We start from the raw sequence: 17,729 nt of genomic DNA on the forward strand, positions 1-17,729 counted from the left end.
TCAGGAAAAATACGAATTTTTGAGCCCAAAAACAGATTTTCTAAGTGTCTCAAGGAAAGCCTTAATACGGCATTCCTATCAGGCTCCAGCACAAAAGTAACAAGCAGAGTCAACCTCTGAGAAATTATCTCCAATGAACTTTCAAGGAAAGAAGTAAGATCCATTCCTTCCCCTGCTATCGGGGGATTTTCTTCCACCACTCCTGATGTAATAAGCCCGAGTAAGGGGAGGCAGTGAGTCCTTATCCATTCCAAGAATATCAATCATATATTTTTTAACCATGTCCAAAGGGGAAATTAAAGGTGATTTGGGAAAATTAAGAAACCTGAGGTTTAATCTTCTAGTCTGGTTTTCTAGATACTCCAGTCTTTTATGAAGGAAATTATTATCCTTAACCAAAGCCGTTTCTACAGATCCCATTTCTTGAATTTTAATATTCACAGTCTCCAAATCTAAGGTTTGCTGTGCAGTCTTTTGCGCCTGAAGCAGGGCAGCCTCAGAAAGAGTCTTTATGTCAGAAGTATTCACTTTTAAAGTAGTTTGCATAGAAGTGTGAATGCTGTAAACCATATCCCATAGTGACTCTAATGTCACAGTTGCTGGTCTATTCACACCACTAATGGCTGGAGAAGGGTGAGGTTGATCTTCAACACAAGCAAGTTTAGAAACTATGAGGTAGATGCACTAAACGTTTTTCATCGTTAAATGAGCCCTCAGGGAAGAATTTCCTATCCTTTCCATGCACTTAAGCCTATTTTCCGACGACAGTAGCAGCTAATGAAAACGGAATGGAGATGAGCAATTAGTGTGAAAACCCTATTGAAACGACATGCACTAACCTTTTCCGATTGCCTTTACGCAGGAAAAAGGCAGGAAAACTAACGAGAGGTCTGGACCACTCGTTAGGACAGCTCTGTGCCAGGAAAAATCATTAAGAGAAAAAATAAACAAACTTTGAGCCAATCCCAGCGCATTAGCAGAGCTAAAAGCGCTGTGATTGGTCCAAAGGACGTCAGAAAAACATAAATAAATAAAAATAAAAAAAGGATCGGGAGGGGGCAAGGGCGCTCATCAGGAGCGTCCTGTACGGACGGCCTTGCCCCCCCCCCGCTGCTCCCCACTTTCCGCCGCTCCCCCACCCCGAAAAAGCAAAATTCAAGCAGCCCCTGCCCCCCTCCCTTCCTCACTACTCTCACCTCAGCTCCGCCTCCCGACATCCTCCGTCCTGTGCCCCGCCCCCTTTTGGGGTCGTCGCCGCCATTCCCCTCCTCCATCGGGCCCCCCTCCCTCTTACCGGGCCCGTGCAGCGCCTCTCTCCTCTGTCCGAAGGCGCTGCACGGGCAAGAAGAAAGCTGATGATGCCTGCCTTCGCTCGCGCGTCTTTCTCCTGCTGCGCCCGCCCCTGTCTAACGTCGGTAACCTACGTAGGTTACTGACGTCAGACAGGGGCGGGCGCAGCGTCTCTCTCCTCCTGGGCCCGCCTTTTTGGATTTAAAATGCATTCAGTCTCATTGCATTCTCAATCTCATTGGGGGGGGGGGGGAGGAAAGGCCGTTTACTGGGTCGAGCTGTGGAGAGCTGAAACAACCTTTAGCCTCCTCTGCTAGAAGCTGGACGAGCCGGATCGTGCCTTCTTGCAGTTTGACTTGGGCAGTGAATTTAGGAAGACCCCCTTCTCTCCAGAACCCAAAGCAGGTATTTCCTCCTCTAAAATGTTTAAATTGTCTGTTTTGTGCTTCTGTGGGACTGGGGTGCGAGGATCTCAGAACTGCTTTTAACAATGCTGCCACTGTGAACGGAGAAGCCTCGGGATTTTGAAGCCGCTGTTTTGCTGCTTGCGATGAATCTGTTTGTTTAGAGAATGGAAGACTGGGCTTTTTTTTATGTGTTTTCTGACGTCCTTTGGATTTGGGAGCCATGTGCTTGTGATTTGACTGTGTTTTGACTGTTTGTGGCATGCGCAGAGCAGCTAACATAACGCTTGGCTGCTCTGCGCATGATTTGGGGGCCGATTAACGATGTGTATTGTGATTCTTTGATACATTGTACGTTTCAATACCAGAGGGAGATGCAGCAACCAAACGTAAAAAAATCTAAATCGTTAAAGTCCCTAACGATTTTAAAATAACGAAACATGCACCAAAAAAAAAAGTCACACATGCTGAGACCGGTATTGAAACGTACAATGTATCAAAGAATCACAATACACATCGTTAATCGGCCCCCCAAATCATGCGCAGAGCAGCCAAGCGTTATGTTAGCTGCTCTGCGCATGCCACAAACAGTCAAAACACAGTCAAATCACAAGCACATGGCTCCCAAATCCAAAGGACGTCAGAAAACACATAAAAAAAAGCCCAGTCTTCCATTCTCTAAACAAACAGATTCATCGCAAGCAGCAAAACAGCGGCTTCAAAATCCCGAGGCTTCTCCGTTCACAGTGGCAGCATTGTTAAAAGCAGTTCTGAGATCCTCGCACCCCAGTCCCACAGAAGCACAAAACAGACAATTTAAACATTTTAGAGGAGGAAATACCTGCTTTGGGTTCTGGAGAGAAGGGGGTCTTCCTAAATTCACTGCCCAAGTCAAACTGCAAGAAGGCACGATGCGGCTCGTCCAGCTTCTAGCAGAGGAGGCGAAAGGTTGTTTCAGCTCTCCACAGCTCGACCCAGTAAACGGCCTTTCCTCCCCCCCCCCAATGAGATTGAGAATGCAATGAGACTGAATGCATTTTAAATCCAAAAAGGCGGGCCCAGGAGGAGAGAGACGCTGCGCCCGCCCCTGTCTGACGTCAGTAACCTACGTAGGTTACCGACGTTAGACAGGGGCGGGCGCAGCAGGAGAAAGACGCGCGAGCGAAGGCAGGCATCATCAGCTTTCTTCTTGCCCGTGCAGCGCCTTCAGACAGAGGAGAGAGGCGCTGCACGGGCCCGGGAAGAGGGAGGGGGGCCCGATGGAGGAGGGGAATGGCGGCGACGACCCCAAAAGGGGGCGGGGCACAGGACGGAGGATGTCGGGAGGCGGAGCTGAGGTGAGAGTAGTGAGGAAGGGAGGGGGGCAGGGGCTGCTTGAATTTTGCTTTTTCGGGGTGGGGGGAGCGGCGGAAAGTGGGGAGCAGCGGGGGGGGGGGGGGGGGCAAGGCCGTCCGTACAGGACGCTCCTGATGAGCGCCCTTGCCCCCTCCCGATCTTTTTTTTATTTTTATTTATTTATGTTTTTCTGACGTCCTTTGGACCAATCACAGCGCTTTTAGCTCTGCTAATGCGCTGGGATTGGCTCAAAGTTTGTTTATTTTTTCTCTTAATGATTTTTCCTGGCACAGAGCTGTCCTAACGAGTGGTCCAGACCTCTCGTTAGTTTTCCTGCCTTTTTCCTGCGTAAAGGCAATCGGAAAAGGTTAGTGCATGTCGTTTCAATAGGGTTTTCACACTAATTGCTCATCTCCATTCCGTTTTCATTAGCTGCTACTGTCGTCGGAAAATAGGCTTAAGTGCATGGAAAGGATAGGAAATTCTTCCCTGAGGGCTCATTTAACGATGAAAAACGTTTAGTGCATCTACCTCTATATCCTGAGGCAATACCTTTGAAGCTGATTGTAGCAATAGTTCTTGGCCTTGAGATTCAGCCTCCGTTACTGCAGACACTCCCTCAAACAGGTCGGGCTGAGCCCCTTCGGCTTCCTTCCCTGTCAGAGCTGCCAGCAACTCCCCTCCAGGCTGGGGTGGAGCCCTGTTTCCATTCTCAATCCACACCGAAGTGCCGAGAGTTGCAGAGGGGGTCGAAAAGTCCTGAGGACCTGGTTGCTGTCTGAAAAATTGCAAAGTTGTCTGCCTCCTTGCTGAAGAAGTCACAGGAGCTGAGGGATGTTCCTTCACTTTTCCCCTCCATTTCCCCATGCTTAATGAGGCGACAGAGGTGCCGTAGAGGATCTACAAACAGAGCAACTTCCAGGAGCTAACACAGGTGCGTCCATTCACAACGCCATCTTGGAATTAATCTTGCTGCTATTATCTCTAATTCACAAATTAAACTAAAAATTTGGCATGTGAATGTTTATTTACATTATAGGGAAAACCTAGTTAGCATTTTACATACTGTCAAGTTGTTCAAATATGTGTATTTATGGTCCAAAGCCATGTTTAGTTTATTAAACTCAAAAAAAATTATTACTAGTAATACAGTTATATAGAATATACAGAACGTTTGTTCATACTACTATAAACACATGCACTTAAAATCCAATATCATACTAAGGAGATGAAATGAGGAAATCTAACACACTAAAGATAATCTCAAAATCAGTGGTTGATATAATGAATTTAGGAGGGGGAGTTGCCCTGTGCTGTGAACCAATTGTGTTTTACTAGGAAATGAAGATACAATATTTATAAGTGTGCTTCAGCACACTTATCAGCTTTTTTTTTTTTGACCATTAAGTTTGCTGGGTTCCCTACTTTGTCCCGGTAAGCTGTCATCATGTAAATGTTTAGACAGTGTTGAATTGATATTTCAAATGTTTTCCGTATTATAAAGATATTTTATATATATATATATATATATATATATATATAGTTTTTTGATACATAGGTGTGGTAGCCGTGTTACTCCTGAAGAAACCAGGTGGTGAAATATGGATCTGTATTGAAGACAGACTTTAACCTGAGGATTTTATTGCTGATAACAGAAGATTTGGTTTAATCTTATCTTTGGAATATGAAAGAGGAGGGGGTGTTATTCCTCACGGGCTTTTGCATATAGACCTATCCAAAGAGGTTTGCTTCTGGATATTCCTGAATAAATGACAAGACTGTGGCTTGTCATTTAAACAATTCTAAACAAACAAGCTAACTTGAGGCACTGAATTTGGAAGCACTTACAGCTTGATTTTCATCGACTCAAGAACATTTTGTGGACTATGGTATTACTTGACATGGATTGTGCTCAGGTCTTAAGAGACCGATTTGTGAGATTATCTTTACTGTGTTAGATTCCCTCATTTCATCTCCTTAGTATGATATTGGATTATAAGTGCATGTGTTTATAGTAGCATGAATAAAAGATAAAATTATGCCTTACCTGATAATTTTCATTCCTTTAGTCGCAGCAGATGAATTCAGGAACCAGTGGGTTTTATCCATCTACCTTCAGGTGGAGATAGAGAACTAAATTGAAGAGAGGCATACTAGCCGGCCAGCCCCTCATCTCTCTAGTATATGTCCCATCACAAAGCCATAAACAGGCAACAATTCTAAACAAAACTGCCGACTTCCTCAGAAATCACGAACCACAACCGTGCAGTCCATCCAAATATATAACTATAACAAGACGTCTCAAGGCTATGAGACACGAGGTGTCCAAATCACACCTTCCACTGTTTGTAGTTGTACTGCAAAACAATCTTCTCTACTTTCTCTCTCACTTTTTTTTTTAAAAACAGGAATTCCAATCTGAAATCATACCCCCAGGTATTCCAGCATCTGGGACAGGCGAAGTTGACTCTTGGAGAAGTTGATTACCCAACCAAGGGATTGAAGAACCTCCACTACCCGCTGAGTTGCCAGGAGGCTTTCCGATTCTGATGATGCCCAAATGAGCCAGTCATCCAGATAGGGATGAACTTGAATCCCCTCCTTGCGCAGATAAGCTGCCACCACTACCATCACCTTGGAAAGGTGCATGGCGCCATGGCCAGCCCGAAGGGCAATGCTCAAAATTGAAAATGCTGGCCCAACACTGCTAATCGCAAGAATCTCTGATGAAGAGGCCAAATCGAAATGTGCAGATAAGCCTCCTTGAGGTCCAAGTGCTGTTAGAAACTCCTGAAGTTGTACTGCCATGATCACCGCCCTTAGAGTTTCCATGCGGAAATGGCGAACCCTGAGAAACTGGTCCACCTTCCGGAAGTCAAGAATGGGCCTGAAGGAATCTCCTTTGGAACCACGAAAAATATGGAATAGCGACCTGTGCGAGTTTCTGGAGTTGGCACTTGCACAACGGCTCCAATGTCCAGAAGATCTCTTAAAGCAGCCAACAATGCTGCTCGCTTGACAGAAGTTGCGCACTTGGACTCCAAGAAAGACTCTCCGACCTGTGCAGCAAACTATATTTTGTAACCTTCCCTTATTACCTCAAGAACCCACTGATCTGAGGTGATCCTGACCCACTCTTGGAAATGAGTCAGCTGACCCCCTATTTTCAACTGCAAAGAGTGGACCGGCACCCCATCATTGGGCAGGGCGAGCGGCTGCGCCTTATCAGGAAGCCGTCCCTGAACCTCGTTTGTCACCATGAAAGGAAGATCGCTGCTGAAATCAAGGACTTTGAAAGGACAAAGAAGGTCTACCAGGTCGATAACATCTTAGCCTCTCAAAACCGAAGTCTCATGGTGCCAGCCCAAGGCAAAGCTTTGGGTCTGTCTTCCAGTAGCCGCTGAGACTTGGAATCTCCCAAGTCCTTGACTATCTTCTCCAAATCTTCTCCGAACAAAAGTTTACCCGAAAGGGCAATTTGGTAATGCGTTGCTTAGACACCATATCCACAGCCCAATGTTGAAGCCACAGCAATCTCCAAGAAGCGACTGCCAAGGCCATGAGCTTTGCTGAAGTATGCACCAAATCATACAATGTGTCCGCTAGGTACGCCAGAGCCGGCTCCATTTTGGAGACAGCCACCAAAGGACCAGAAGTCATGTCCTGTTCCTGATCAGCAGTCAGTTGAAACCCATCCAGAGAAGCTCGAGCCGCATAAGAGCTGCAAATGGAAGCTGTAAGGGCCAGAAGCTGAGAATTCAAAGGCACGCTTCAGCGTGGCTTCCAGATGGCGATCCTGCATATCTTTTAATGCAACCCCCCCACCCTTTAACAGGAAGGGTAGTTTTCTTGGTGACCGCCGTCACCAAAGAATCAATGCGGGAAAGTTCAACTTCTCCGCCTAACTGCCTTGCACTGGGTAAAGATGGCCCATAGCTTTGGCCACCCTTAGGGGTGCATCCGGATCCGACCACTGCACCGAGATCATCTCCTGAATGGCCTCATGAACCAGAAAGGCTTTAGGCCTCCTCGTGCTCGCCATGCGCACATTTACCGCCACAGCAGCTTGAGCCTCAAGCTCCTCAATGTGCAAAACTTCTAATGCAGAAGAAATAAGAGAGGTCAACTCTTCCCTATGAAAAATACGGACCTCAGAAGGATCATCAGGCTCCTCCGATATGAGTTCCCCCTCCTCCAAATCCTCAGTGCCCGTGGTCCTAAACTAACCCCCGGAGCACCCAGGCAGAGAAGGGGTGAGAGACATCGGTCCAACTGAAACGCCATCGGACCCAGAATCCAGGCGCCTGCGCTTGTGAGCCTGAGTTAGAGACTGGCAACAAACTTGCACCGTTCCCAGCGGGGCAGCCCCAGAATCCCCCAAATCCCCCTGAGCAGAACAAGAGGGAAGGGAGCGCATCATCAGAAAAGTCTGATGAAGTAGTAAAATTAACTCAGAGGAGAATCCTTCCCCTGCATTGGCAGGGCCCACCCCCGGTGCTGCTGAAAGCGCAGACACTCCCCGTCCCCCTAGAGGCCTCGGGGGTTCTAATCCAGCCAAGTCTCACCATTTGGAGAAAATGGGGGAAGGAGCCAGAAGCCGCGAGTCTGAAAGCGGAGCTCCAGCGAAATCCAAGATGGTGCCCGTCTCCGCAATGCCAGAAAAAGTACTGGACTCTTCCCTCCCTGTTCAGCGCAGCCCGTGTTACAAAGCCCTGCCGCCGACCTGCGCTTCCCACAACGGGAACAGCACTTCACCGTTTCAGCTGCCATCAAACGTGCCCAGAAATGAACGGGGTGGGGGTGGTGGGGGGAAACATTGCACTCACCGGATCGCTGGGGGAGACAAAACTCCCTGCCACAAGCAGCCACTGACTCTCCGGTCCAGAAACTGCCACCCCCTTTCACAGAGGTGAACTCCCGTCCTACACAGGCTTGCTTAATCAAGTACTGCTTGGCTGCACATTCTTTCCCCCCAGAGGAAGTTAACCGCAGAGCAGCAAAGGAACAGGGAGAAAATCTTCTCAGCATGAAGCAGGGACAGCCAAGCAGTATGCTTCTAAAGGGGGTCAGAGACCACACACACACCCCTAGCCTCAACTGGCCAAAAGCCCAGGAGACTCCAAAGGCCCTGTGAATTCAGGAGCTAGGCCACATCCGTCCACCACCTGCTGGAGATAGAGATATACTAGAGAGATGAGGGGCTTACCGGCTAGTATGCCTCCCTTCAATTTAGTTCTCTATCTCCACCTGCTGGTAGACGGATAAAACCCACTGGTTCCTGGATTCACCTGCTGCTGAAGCTATGGAAGTTCTGTATATTCTACATAAATGTATTACCAGTAATAATTTTTTGAGTTATTTGTAGTTCTGGTATTTATATCGTGATTTACCCCTGTATTTTTAATTCTAGCTTAATAAACTGAAATAAAACTATGTGCACCAGGCACTGTGGGACTTAAGATTTGTACAAGTTTTACCTATATAGTTTTTCTGTGAATATTTTTTTTTACTAAGGTTGCATGAAAATTAAATTATTTTACAAAAAAAATATATCACCATTTCAAAACTGAGCAAATACTGAGAAGTGGAATGTAGGGAGTTTCTATTTTTTTGCCTTGCAAGACTGATTTCATCCATACATTATTAAAACTAAGCAACTAACAGAAATTGCAAATCCATGTGGCGAACATGTTTGAAAATACTTCTGCCAACTATGCATTCAAAAGTAATCATTCTTAAACAAATATTTATATTTGATGTTTCTGAGAAAGCTTATATCAAAATGTTCTAGAAGATCCCTTCATAAAACCCAAGTTTCCAAACATCTTCAGCCAGGATTCATAATAAACACGAGAGATCTACCAAACAAACAAAATGTGATTTTTTTAAACCCAATTTTAGGAATAATTTTATATGTATTTACATACAGAAATAGTGGCATTTAAACATGTAGATTGAAAATATATGTATATGGTGATTTTAGAAAGGTGGTATTCCCACATGTAGATGACTAGGGTGCAGGGATTTCAAATGAGCGTGTTTTGGGGATGGTCTGGTTGGGCCGAAAAAGTATTAATATAACTTCCTATTTTACAATGAGAATACATGAATACCTTACATTTTTGTGTCGGCATCATGCCTTATATACATAACTATACTCAATAATCAAATGTTAATACAGAGAGGAAAAATATCAATACTATAAATGACTCCCTACAGAGAGTCTCATATACAATAGCACCTTGTTACTTAGTTAATATTAATAACAATTGCATACTATGTTTCTGAATTGTTTGTTTTTATATGGAGAAGATATCAGTGAAATAACAGGCAGGCATCCAAAGTGTGCTCAATGGCACTGTCTACTTATCAGTACAAACACATAAACAGCTCTGGCTATTGTTTTGGGTGAGCAAGAATGGCGGTAATCTCTGCCTACTGGCTTCAGCCCATATAATGGGCTAGCTAGGCTCACCCCGTCTCCTGTTTTCATCTAACCTCTGCGCTCCTCATTCCCCCTCCCCCCCCCCCCCCCCCCCCCCCCATAGCTCACTCTTCCCTCCCCTTCCCACCCGGTTACCTTTTCTTTCCATTTTCAGTAAAATCCTCTTCACCCTGGTAGGAGCCACGGCAACGCTAGTGAAAAGCTGCCGGTGGCCTGCACCAGGTCTTCCTGCTGACCCATCCTGCCCCTTCTGATGCAACTTCCTGTTTGGGATGGGTCAGGCAGTTTTTCAGTAGCACTGCTTCAGCTGCAGAAGCAAAGAGGATTTTACTGAAAAATAAATGGGGGAAAAAAAAAAGGTAACCAGTGGGAAGGAGAAGGAACAGAGCCATTGATTGGGGCGGAGAGATGCCGGACCACGTGCGGGTGGGCGAGGGCGGAGAGATGCCAGACCACGTGTGGGAGACGGAGACAGAGACACATGGGCCAGGTGACATCATGGGCTCTGTGCCCTGGACCAGAGCCTCACCTGGTCCACAGGCAGAGCTGGCCCTGGTCAACGGATCGGTGCTCTGCGGTGGGCCCCCCTGACCTCTTCAGGCCCGAGGCACGGGCCTCTTTGGCCTATCCTTTAATCTAGCCCTGACTCTGAGGAAAGTTATTTTACTTCCTTCCTTAACTGGCTTCTCTTTTACGTGTAAGTTAAAGTCCGCCAATAAGAAGACACATATGTTGCAAGATCAACAAAAGTATGAGTATGTCATTTAGCATTACAGAAATAATAACTAGTAGTAGTAGTATTAGCAGCAGCACACAGCCCTGAGTGATGCTGCCTTTTTTCCTGCACAATATATAAAAATCGCTGCCCATGCTTGACGTCCTGTAAATAAATGTGCATTTACTTGCATCCATATAAGTATTTTATGTTTATATGGGTCATATATGGATCCATGTTCAGCAAAGCCTTTGGTAAAATACAGGCGGAACTGAGCATGTCCTGACCTGGTTGTATAAGAATTTATGTAAAATGGAGCTTCAAATGTTTCAAATGACATTCTGTAGTTTTAAAACCCTTTACAAATTGCAGTTTAACCAAGTTACATACCTGTAGCAGATGACCCTGTGGACAGCAGGATACTAGTTCTCACAGCTTGGCTGATGTCATCCACAAAGCCCATGTGGGAAACATTTTCCACCACAGAAAATACAAGATTTTGACTCACTGGAATTGAACCACATCTTTTTGTGACCAGGAAATACCTGGCATAAAATCCGTCTTCTTTCCCCTGGTGGAACAAGCCTGATTGAATTGGGATCTAAGAGAGCTCCCAGTAAGTACTTCCTGATGCTGAGAGCTTCACCATGACACTCAGTGGGCAATTTGGAGGTGTTTCAAATAGATGTAGGTATTGGATAGTCTTTAGAGCCCTCTGACTGAGATTATTAGGGGGCCAGCCTTTTGTGAAAAATTATCTCCCTCCGACCTGCAAGTTGTTAAGTATTGATACCGGGATGCAGGTTACATTCTCAGGAAGGAACTCAAAACCCTTCCTCCCTGGTTCCAGCTGTGGAGCTAGCTGGGTCTTATGGAAACTCTTCTCTCTGGGGGTGAAAGCAAGATTCCTGTCTTGATTGGGAAGAGTGGGAGGAAGGAGAATACCTATTCCTTTGAGAATAGGATCTCCTTTGCCCTCTATTCTGGTACCTCCTGAAAGAGAAGTCATGAGAGGGTTTTAAGGGTGTCACAATGCTGCTTGAAGAGGGTAGTAGCTTCCTGCACACCTTATCTAAGAGTTTCTCTCCTTGGCATAGCATGTCAGCAAATGTTTCTTGTACATCATATCTTAGGTCTGAAGCTTGGAGTCAGGTGAGTCTTCTCATCACAGCAACTCTCAGTCCTGTACTGAAAATACTGTAGGTTGCTTGGATCATGTATTTTCTCCACTCCTTTTTGCTCACTAGTGAATGAAGTTGTCCAGACAGTGTGCTTGCAAACTCCCTAAAACTGTGCAACATGTTTTGCAAGTACATGACCACGAAGAACTTAAAAAAAAAAAAAAAAAGCTATGTGAGAAGCGAGCATAGCCTTCTGAAAAAACTCCCCCTCCCCCCCCAAGACTCCAATGTCTGATAAATGAGTTTTAGAACTTCTGTCCCTTTGACAGCGGATTCAATCACCAAGGAATGGCGAGGAAGGTGTTGCTTCTTGAATCTAGGAGCCTTCTGGACTTCTTAATATAGGTCCTAAGGGGGGGAGCTCTTCCACATCTTCATCTGTATGTTCTTCAGGATTTGGGAATGAGCACTGCTACACATTCCTTCAGGGGTAGTTAGGGGTAAAATTAAGGAGATGGAGGATCTTCAATGTTTCTGCCCTAATGGAATGGCCTCAGCTAGTTCCTGCACAAAATCAATGGATGAGAGTCCCTCAGAAAGGAATTTTCTTCTCTCATGTGGAGGTGACCAATCTGATAGCAATCCAGTTGAACCCTTTGTGGGGAGTATATCTGGCTTATAATCAGAGTCCCAGGAGTACTCAGGGTCAGACCCTGAAAAATGCTCCAAAGGAGAAGTTTGAGTCTCTGCCTGTCTTGATCTACCGATATTAATGTCAGGCCTTGGGTGTGGGTGCCAAGACACTGAGAATCTCTGATGCCTAAGTGTAGCTTCCTCCCCCAACGCACTGGAGATTGACAGTGACATGACAGATATCAAACCTGAAGCCCTTCAAGTTCTTGATGTCAATGCTTCCCCAGAAAGCAGTGCATTAATCTTGAGGACCAGTAGGAGTAGCTACATCCTCCTCGGTCATAAGATGTATCAGATGCCTTCAACATCAAAGTCAAAGACAAATCCTTCCTTTTCTTTGGGTATGATCTAGGTGATGGCTGATCCCAATAGACACTTTAAATGTTTGATTTCAAGGTTGATCAATGCATTCTCAATGCCAATGCATCCCCAAGCATCTGATATAATTCCAGGACCCATGGAAACCAATGATGAAATCAATGGACAGGACCTGTGTCAAAAATTCATTTGTGCTCCTTTTTTGATTATGAATACCTATTTCGAACATCTTTAAATACAATTTACAACAACGAGAATCCTACTGGTCCTCAAGCATTGCAGGTTCCAATCATAGGGATCCACGATCGATATGGTCCTGTTGCACTGGGTGCACTTAATACTGCTGGTGGCTTTTTTCTGGGACATATCTGGAAAAATAGCCAGAGCAAAATCAAATGACTCAGTTCTGAAAAAAACATCTTAAATGAAAGACCAAGGTTCATAACAGAGGCCTACAGCAGGCTAAACACAAAAAATAAAGGAAACTTAACAGCCAAAAATCTGCCTAATAGGCTATCGGGAAAAAGTATGCACAACAGCAACAGGACTACTACCTGAGAAACTTACAAAACTAAAGAATTTAGAAGCAAAACATGTATACCTTTAGGCAAGTTCCAGTAACACACATATACGAGTTGATCCCACATAACAGCAACAGAGGTGGAAGTGGTACACACATGCGGTGATAGGTGTCTAAAGCTTCTTGTATTTACTAAACTGGAGAAGAGATCCCAGAAAGGATCAGTCAGTGACATTACCCATGCTGTGAGAAACTGCTGTCCTTGGAGAAAGTTGTTTTGGATTTTACTTTTTAAATTCTCTAGCAAATATACAGTTCTTGTTAGTACAAGGTAATTAAACCTACCAGTACACAAACACTTACCTGGGGTGATGTTGAGTTCATTTCCTATAGCCAAGCTCCATACTTTCCCACGAACACTTGGAGGTAGACCTTGCCACCAGAGTTCTCTGACCTTTCGCGTGTTTCTCCTAAAATTCAATACAGGAGATTTGTGCTCAGCACATACTAAGTAAAAATACATCTCTAACATAAGTTGAATATAGTTTATATTGGACACATGAGATTCACTTACGTGCTTTCCCAGTTTGGAAGAATTTCAGCATTCCAAATCACCATGGCACTTGCTATGTTCTCCTCTTGCTTGTATCGTTCCTTCATTATTTTCTTCCTTTTTTGGGCTTCCTTTATTTCTGTGTTAAATATAAAACAACTTCAAGCTACAGGAACAAAAATAAACACTTATTCATTGATCCTTTCTTTCTTCTCTCAGCTCATCTGCAAATGACTGCTTATACTGCAAACCTAATTTAGGAAGCTAAAGAAACAAAATCTATAAACACAAATTTTCAATTTAAATGTTATGTCCTTTGTATAAGCAAAATTTAGTTTCTGCACCTGTACAATCCTTGCCCCTTTTGGCAATCAATGCCATGATGATTTCTAGCCATAGGGACACCTATTCAAAGGAACTCATTAAAAACTCAACTTATATCACACTGGTCATCAAGGGGACAATTCTTTAAAGTAGATGTCAACATTTGGAATCAAAGCATACATGTAAATGACCATACTTTCAAATAAGCACGTAAGGAGGGAATATGCATGGGCAGATTCTGGATAGAGCTGAGCAGGGTAAACAGTTACATGCGTAAATTATAGAATACCAAAATGAGGAAAGTTTTATCAATTTAGGCGTGAGTATTTACACCAGCTCTATGGCTTGTTGTCAGTGCTAATGCCTAAATTATATGAGCATATCTAACCTGTTATGCAAATACTCTATAAAGGAAAGTAGGCACCTAAATTCCTGTACAGAAAAGGCACTAATACAAACTTATTGTTATAGAATTACCCTCCAAACTGTATTTGTATGGTAATGATGTTTGGACATGCCTGATCTGAGCTACATTTGAACTGGTGATCTAGAAATTAAATTTTACATAGACTAATATGAAATCCCCCAAACCATCTAATCCCTTTAGGTGCTCTAGCTTCAGAAAAACAGTAAACTAAGCATAAACTTAAGACATAGTGGTAAAAATACTTGCCATGAATTGGAGTCTGAGGAGTAAGTCTAAAGGTGCTTACAAAGTAATGTCTCCAAATGGGTTAATTTTGAATATACCATTACAAGAATGCTACCACTACCTTTCATGTTCCTAGCACTACTAGATATATTCCATGCTGTACACGTTGATAAGTATTTAGGCACAACATGTTCCTTCCCCAAAACAATTACTATCTAAGTAGGTTCCGGAGGGAATGGGAGATAGTACAAACAAAGTAGAAGAAGAAGCTGAATCAATCATAAAACTCAAGAACAAAATTTCAGCTTGGATATAAAAACAGGAATAGGCTTGTGACCACTGCTAATATATCTACAAAAGGTACACAGAACCAATTAAAGAGAAAAAGAATAAAATTATAAGCGGGGAACAAAGACCTCTGAATCTTTAGCTCACCTCAATAAAGCGAAGATACTTACCTGTATAGCATGTATTCTCCGAGGACAGCAGGCTGATTGTTCTCACATGTGGGCCGATGTCCGCGTCGGCCCAGGAAACGGCAAATTTTTCACCAGCAAAAATAAAAAGTTTTGCCATAGCCTTCTGGTGCGCAAACCGCGCGCATGCGCAGACGACTTCCCACCCGTCGCATAAGCGTGCCTCCTCAGTTTAATCAAAAAGCATATAAACAAACAAACAACAACAACAACTCCAAAGGGGAGGTGGACGGGTTTGTGAGAACAATCAGCCTGCTGTCCTCGGAGAATACCTGCTACAGGTAAGTATCTTCGCTTTATTGAGGTGAGCTAAAGATTCAGAGGACTACTCTGTTGTGATGAAACTTAAAATAAGGTGCATGCACTACCAAGGCCTGAAGCTCACTCACCCTACAAGCTAAAGTAACAGCCACCAAGAAACTGACCTTCCAGGTCAAATACTTCAGATGGCAGGAATTCAGGGGCTCAAAAGGAGCTTTCATCAGCTGGGTGAGAACGACGTTGAGATCCCATGACACTGATGGAGGTTTGATTGGGGGCTTTGACAAAAGCAAACCTCTCATGAAGCGAAGTACTAAAGGCTGTCCAGAGATAGGCTTACCCTGTACATGGCGATAAGCACTAATCGCACTAAGGTGAACTCTTACGGAGTTGGTCTTGAGACCAGACTCTGATAAGTGTAGAAGGTATTTAAGCAGGGTCCGTGTAAGACAAGAAAAAGGATCAAGGGCCTTGCTGTCACACCAGACGGCAAACCTCCTCCATTTGAAAGAGTAACACTTCTTCGTGGAATCTTTCCTGGAAGCAAGCAAGACTCGGGAGACACCCTCTGAAAGACCTAAGGAGGCAATTTCTAAGCTCTCAACATCCAGGCCGTGAGAGCCAGAGACTGGAGGTTGGGATGTAGAAACGACCCCTCGTTCTGGGTGATTTGGGTCGGAAAACAGTCCAATCTCCATGGGTTTTCGGAGGACAACTCCAGAAGAAGAGCGAACCAAATCTGACGAGGCCAAGAGGGCGCAATCAGAATCATGGTTCTGCGGTCTTGTTTGAGTTTCAGCAAAGTCTTCCCTACTAGAGGTATGGGAGGATACGCATACAGAAGGCCTGTTCCCCAATGTAGGAGAAAGGCATCTAATGCTAGTCTGTCATGGGCTTGAAGCCTGGAACAGAACTGAGGGACCTTGTGAATGATCTGAGGGGCAAAAAGATCCACCGCGTGGGTTCCCCAAGCTTGAAAGATCTTGCGGGCTACTCCCATGTTCAGTGACCACTCGTGAGGTTGCATTATCCTGCTCAGTCTGTCAGCCAGACTGTTGTTTACGCCTGCCAGATAAGTGGCTTACAGAAACATGTCATGACGATGCGCCCAAAGCCACATATGGACAGCTTCCTGACACAGAGGGCAAGATCCGGTGCCCCCCCTGTTTGTTTGTGTAATACATAGCAACCTGATTTTGTCTGTCTGAATTAAAATGATTTGGTTGGACAGCCGATCACTGAAAGCCTTGTCTGAATTAAAATGATTTGGCTGGACAGCCGATCTCTGAAAGCCTTTAGAGCGTTCCAGATCGCTCGCAGTTCCAGAAGGATTATCTGAAGACCTTTTTTCCTGAAAGGACCAAGCTCCTGGAGTGTGAAGCCCATCGACATGAGCTCCCCACCTCAGGCAGATGCATCCATCATCAGCACTTTTTGTGGCTGAGGAATTTGGAATGGACGTCCCAAGGTCAAATTTGATCGAATCATCCACCACTGAAGAGAATTCCGAAAGTCGGTGGACAGTTGGATTACATCCTCTAGATCCCCTGCAGCTTGATACCACTGGGAAGCTAGGGTCCATTGAGCTCATCTCATATGTGGACGTGCCATGGGAGTTACATGAATTGTGGAGGCCATGTGCCCCAGAAGTCTCAACATCTGCCGAGCCATGATCTGTTGAGACGCTTGAACCATGGACACCAGGGACAGGAAGTTGTCTGTCCTTGTGTCGGGAAGATAAGCTCGAGCTGTCTTTGTGTTCAACAGAGCCCCAATGAATTCCAACTTCTGTACAGGGATGAGATGGGACTTGGAGTAATTAATCACGAAACCCAGTAGCTCTAGCACCTGAATAGTCATTCGCATGGACTGTAGAGCGCCTGCCTCCGAGGTGCTCTTCACCAGCCAATTGTCGAGATAAGGGAAAATATGCACTCCCAGTCTGCGTAGCGACACTGCTATTACCGCCAGACACTTTGTAAACACTCTGGGTGCAGACGCCAGACCAAAAGGCAATACACTGTACTGAAAGTGCTGAGTTCCCAGCCAAAATCAAAGATACTTCCTGTGAGCTGGAAGTATCGAGATATGTGTGTAAGCATCCTTTAAGTCCAGAGGGCATAGCCAATCATTCTCCTGAATCATGGGAAGAAGGGTGCTCAGGGAAAGCATCCTGAACTTTTCTCGAACGAGAAATCTGTTCAGGTCCCTTAGGTCTAGGATGGGATGCATCCCACCTGTCTTTTTCTGCACAAGGAAGTACATGGAACAGAATCCCAGCTCTTATTCCCCTGGTGGAACAGGTTTGACCGCTTGAGCCTTTAGAAGGGCGGAGAGTTCCTCTGCAAGTACCTGTTTGTGCTGGGAACTGTATGAATGAGCTCCTGGTGGGCAATTTGGAGGTTTGGATTCCAGACTGAGTGTGTATCCTAACCGGACTATTTGAAGAACCCACCGGTCGGAGGTTATAAGAGGCCACCTTTGGTGAAAAAATATCAACCTCCCTCCAACCAGCAAGTCGTCCGGTACGGACACTTTTATTGAGGCTATGCTTAACTGAAGCCAGTCAAAAGCCCGTCCCTTGCTTTTGCTGGGGAGCAGAATGGGCCTTAGATGCACGCT

General features: G+C 45.0%; 1 protein-coding gene across 1 annotated transcript in view; it reads right to left on the reverse strand.

Annotated features, from left to right (window-relative positions):
* Nucleotides 1–17,729, reverse strand: part of TBC1D12 (TBC1 domain family member 12) — a 198,777-nt gene that overhangs the window by 38,662 nt on the left and 142,386 nt on the right. The window contains exons 6-7 of the mRNA XM_030203044.1: nt 13,416–13,533; nt 13,205–13,311 (exon numbers count right to left, since the gene is read on the reverse strand). Coding sequence (XP_030058904.1) covers nt 13,205–13,311; nt 13,416–13,533 — 225 coding nt within the window. The remainder of the gene's footprint in view (nt 1–13,204; nt 13,312–13,415; nt 13,534–17,729) is intronic.

Source organism: Microcaecilia unicolor, chromosome 5, assembly GCF_901765095.1.
Source record: "Microcaecilia unicolor chromosome 5, aMicUni1.1, whole genome shotgun sequence".
NCBI lineage: Eukaryota > Metazoa > Chordata > Amphibia > Gymnophiona > Siphonopidae > Microcaecilia > Microcaecilia unicolor.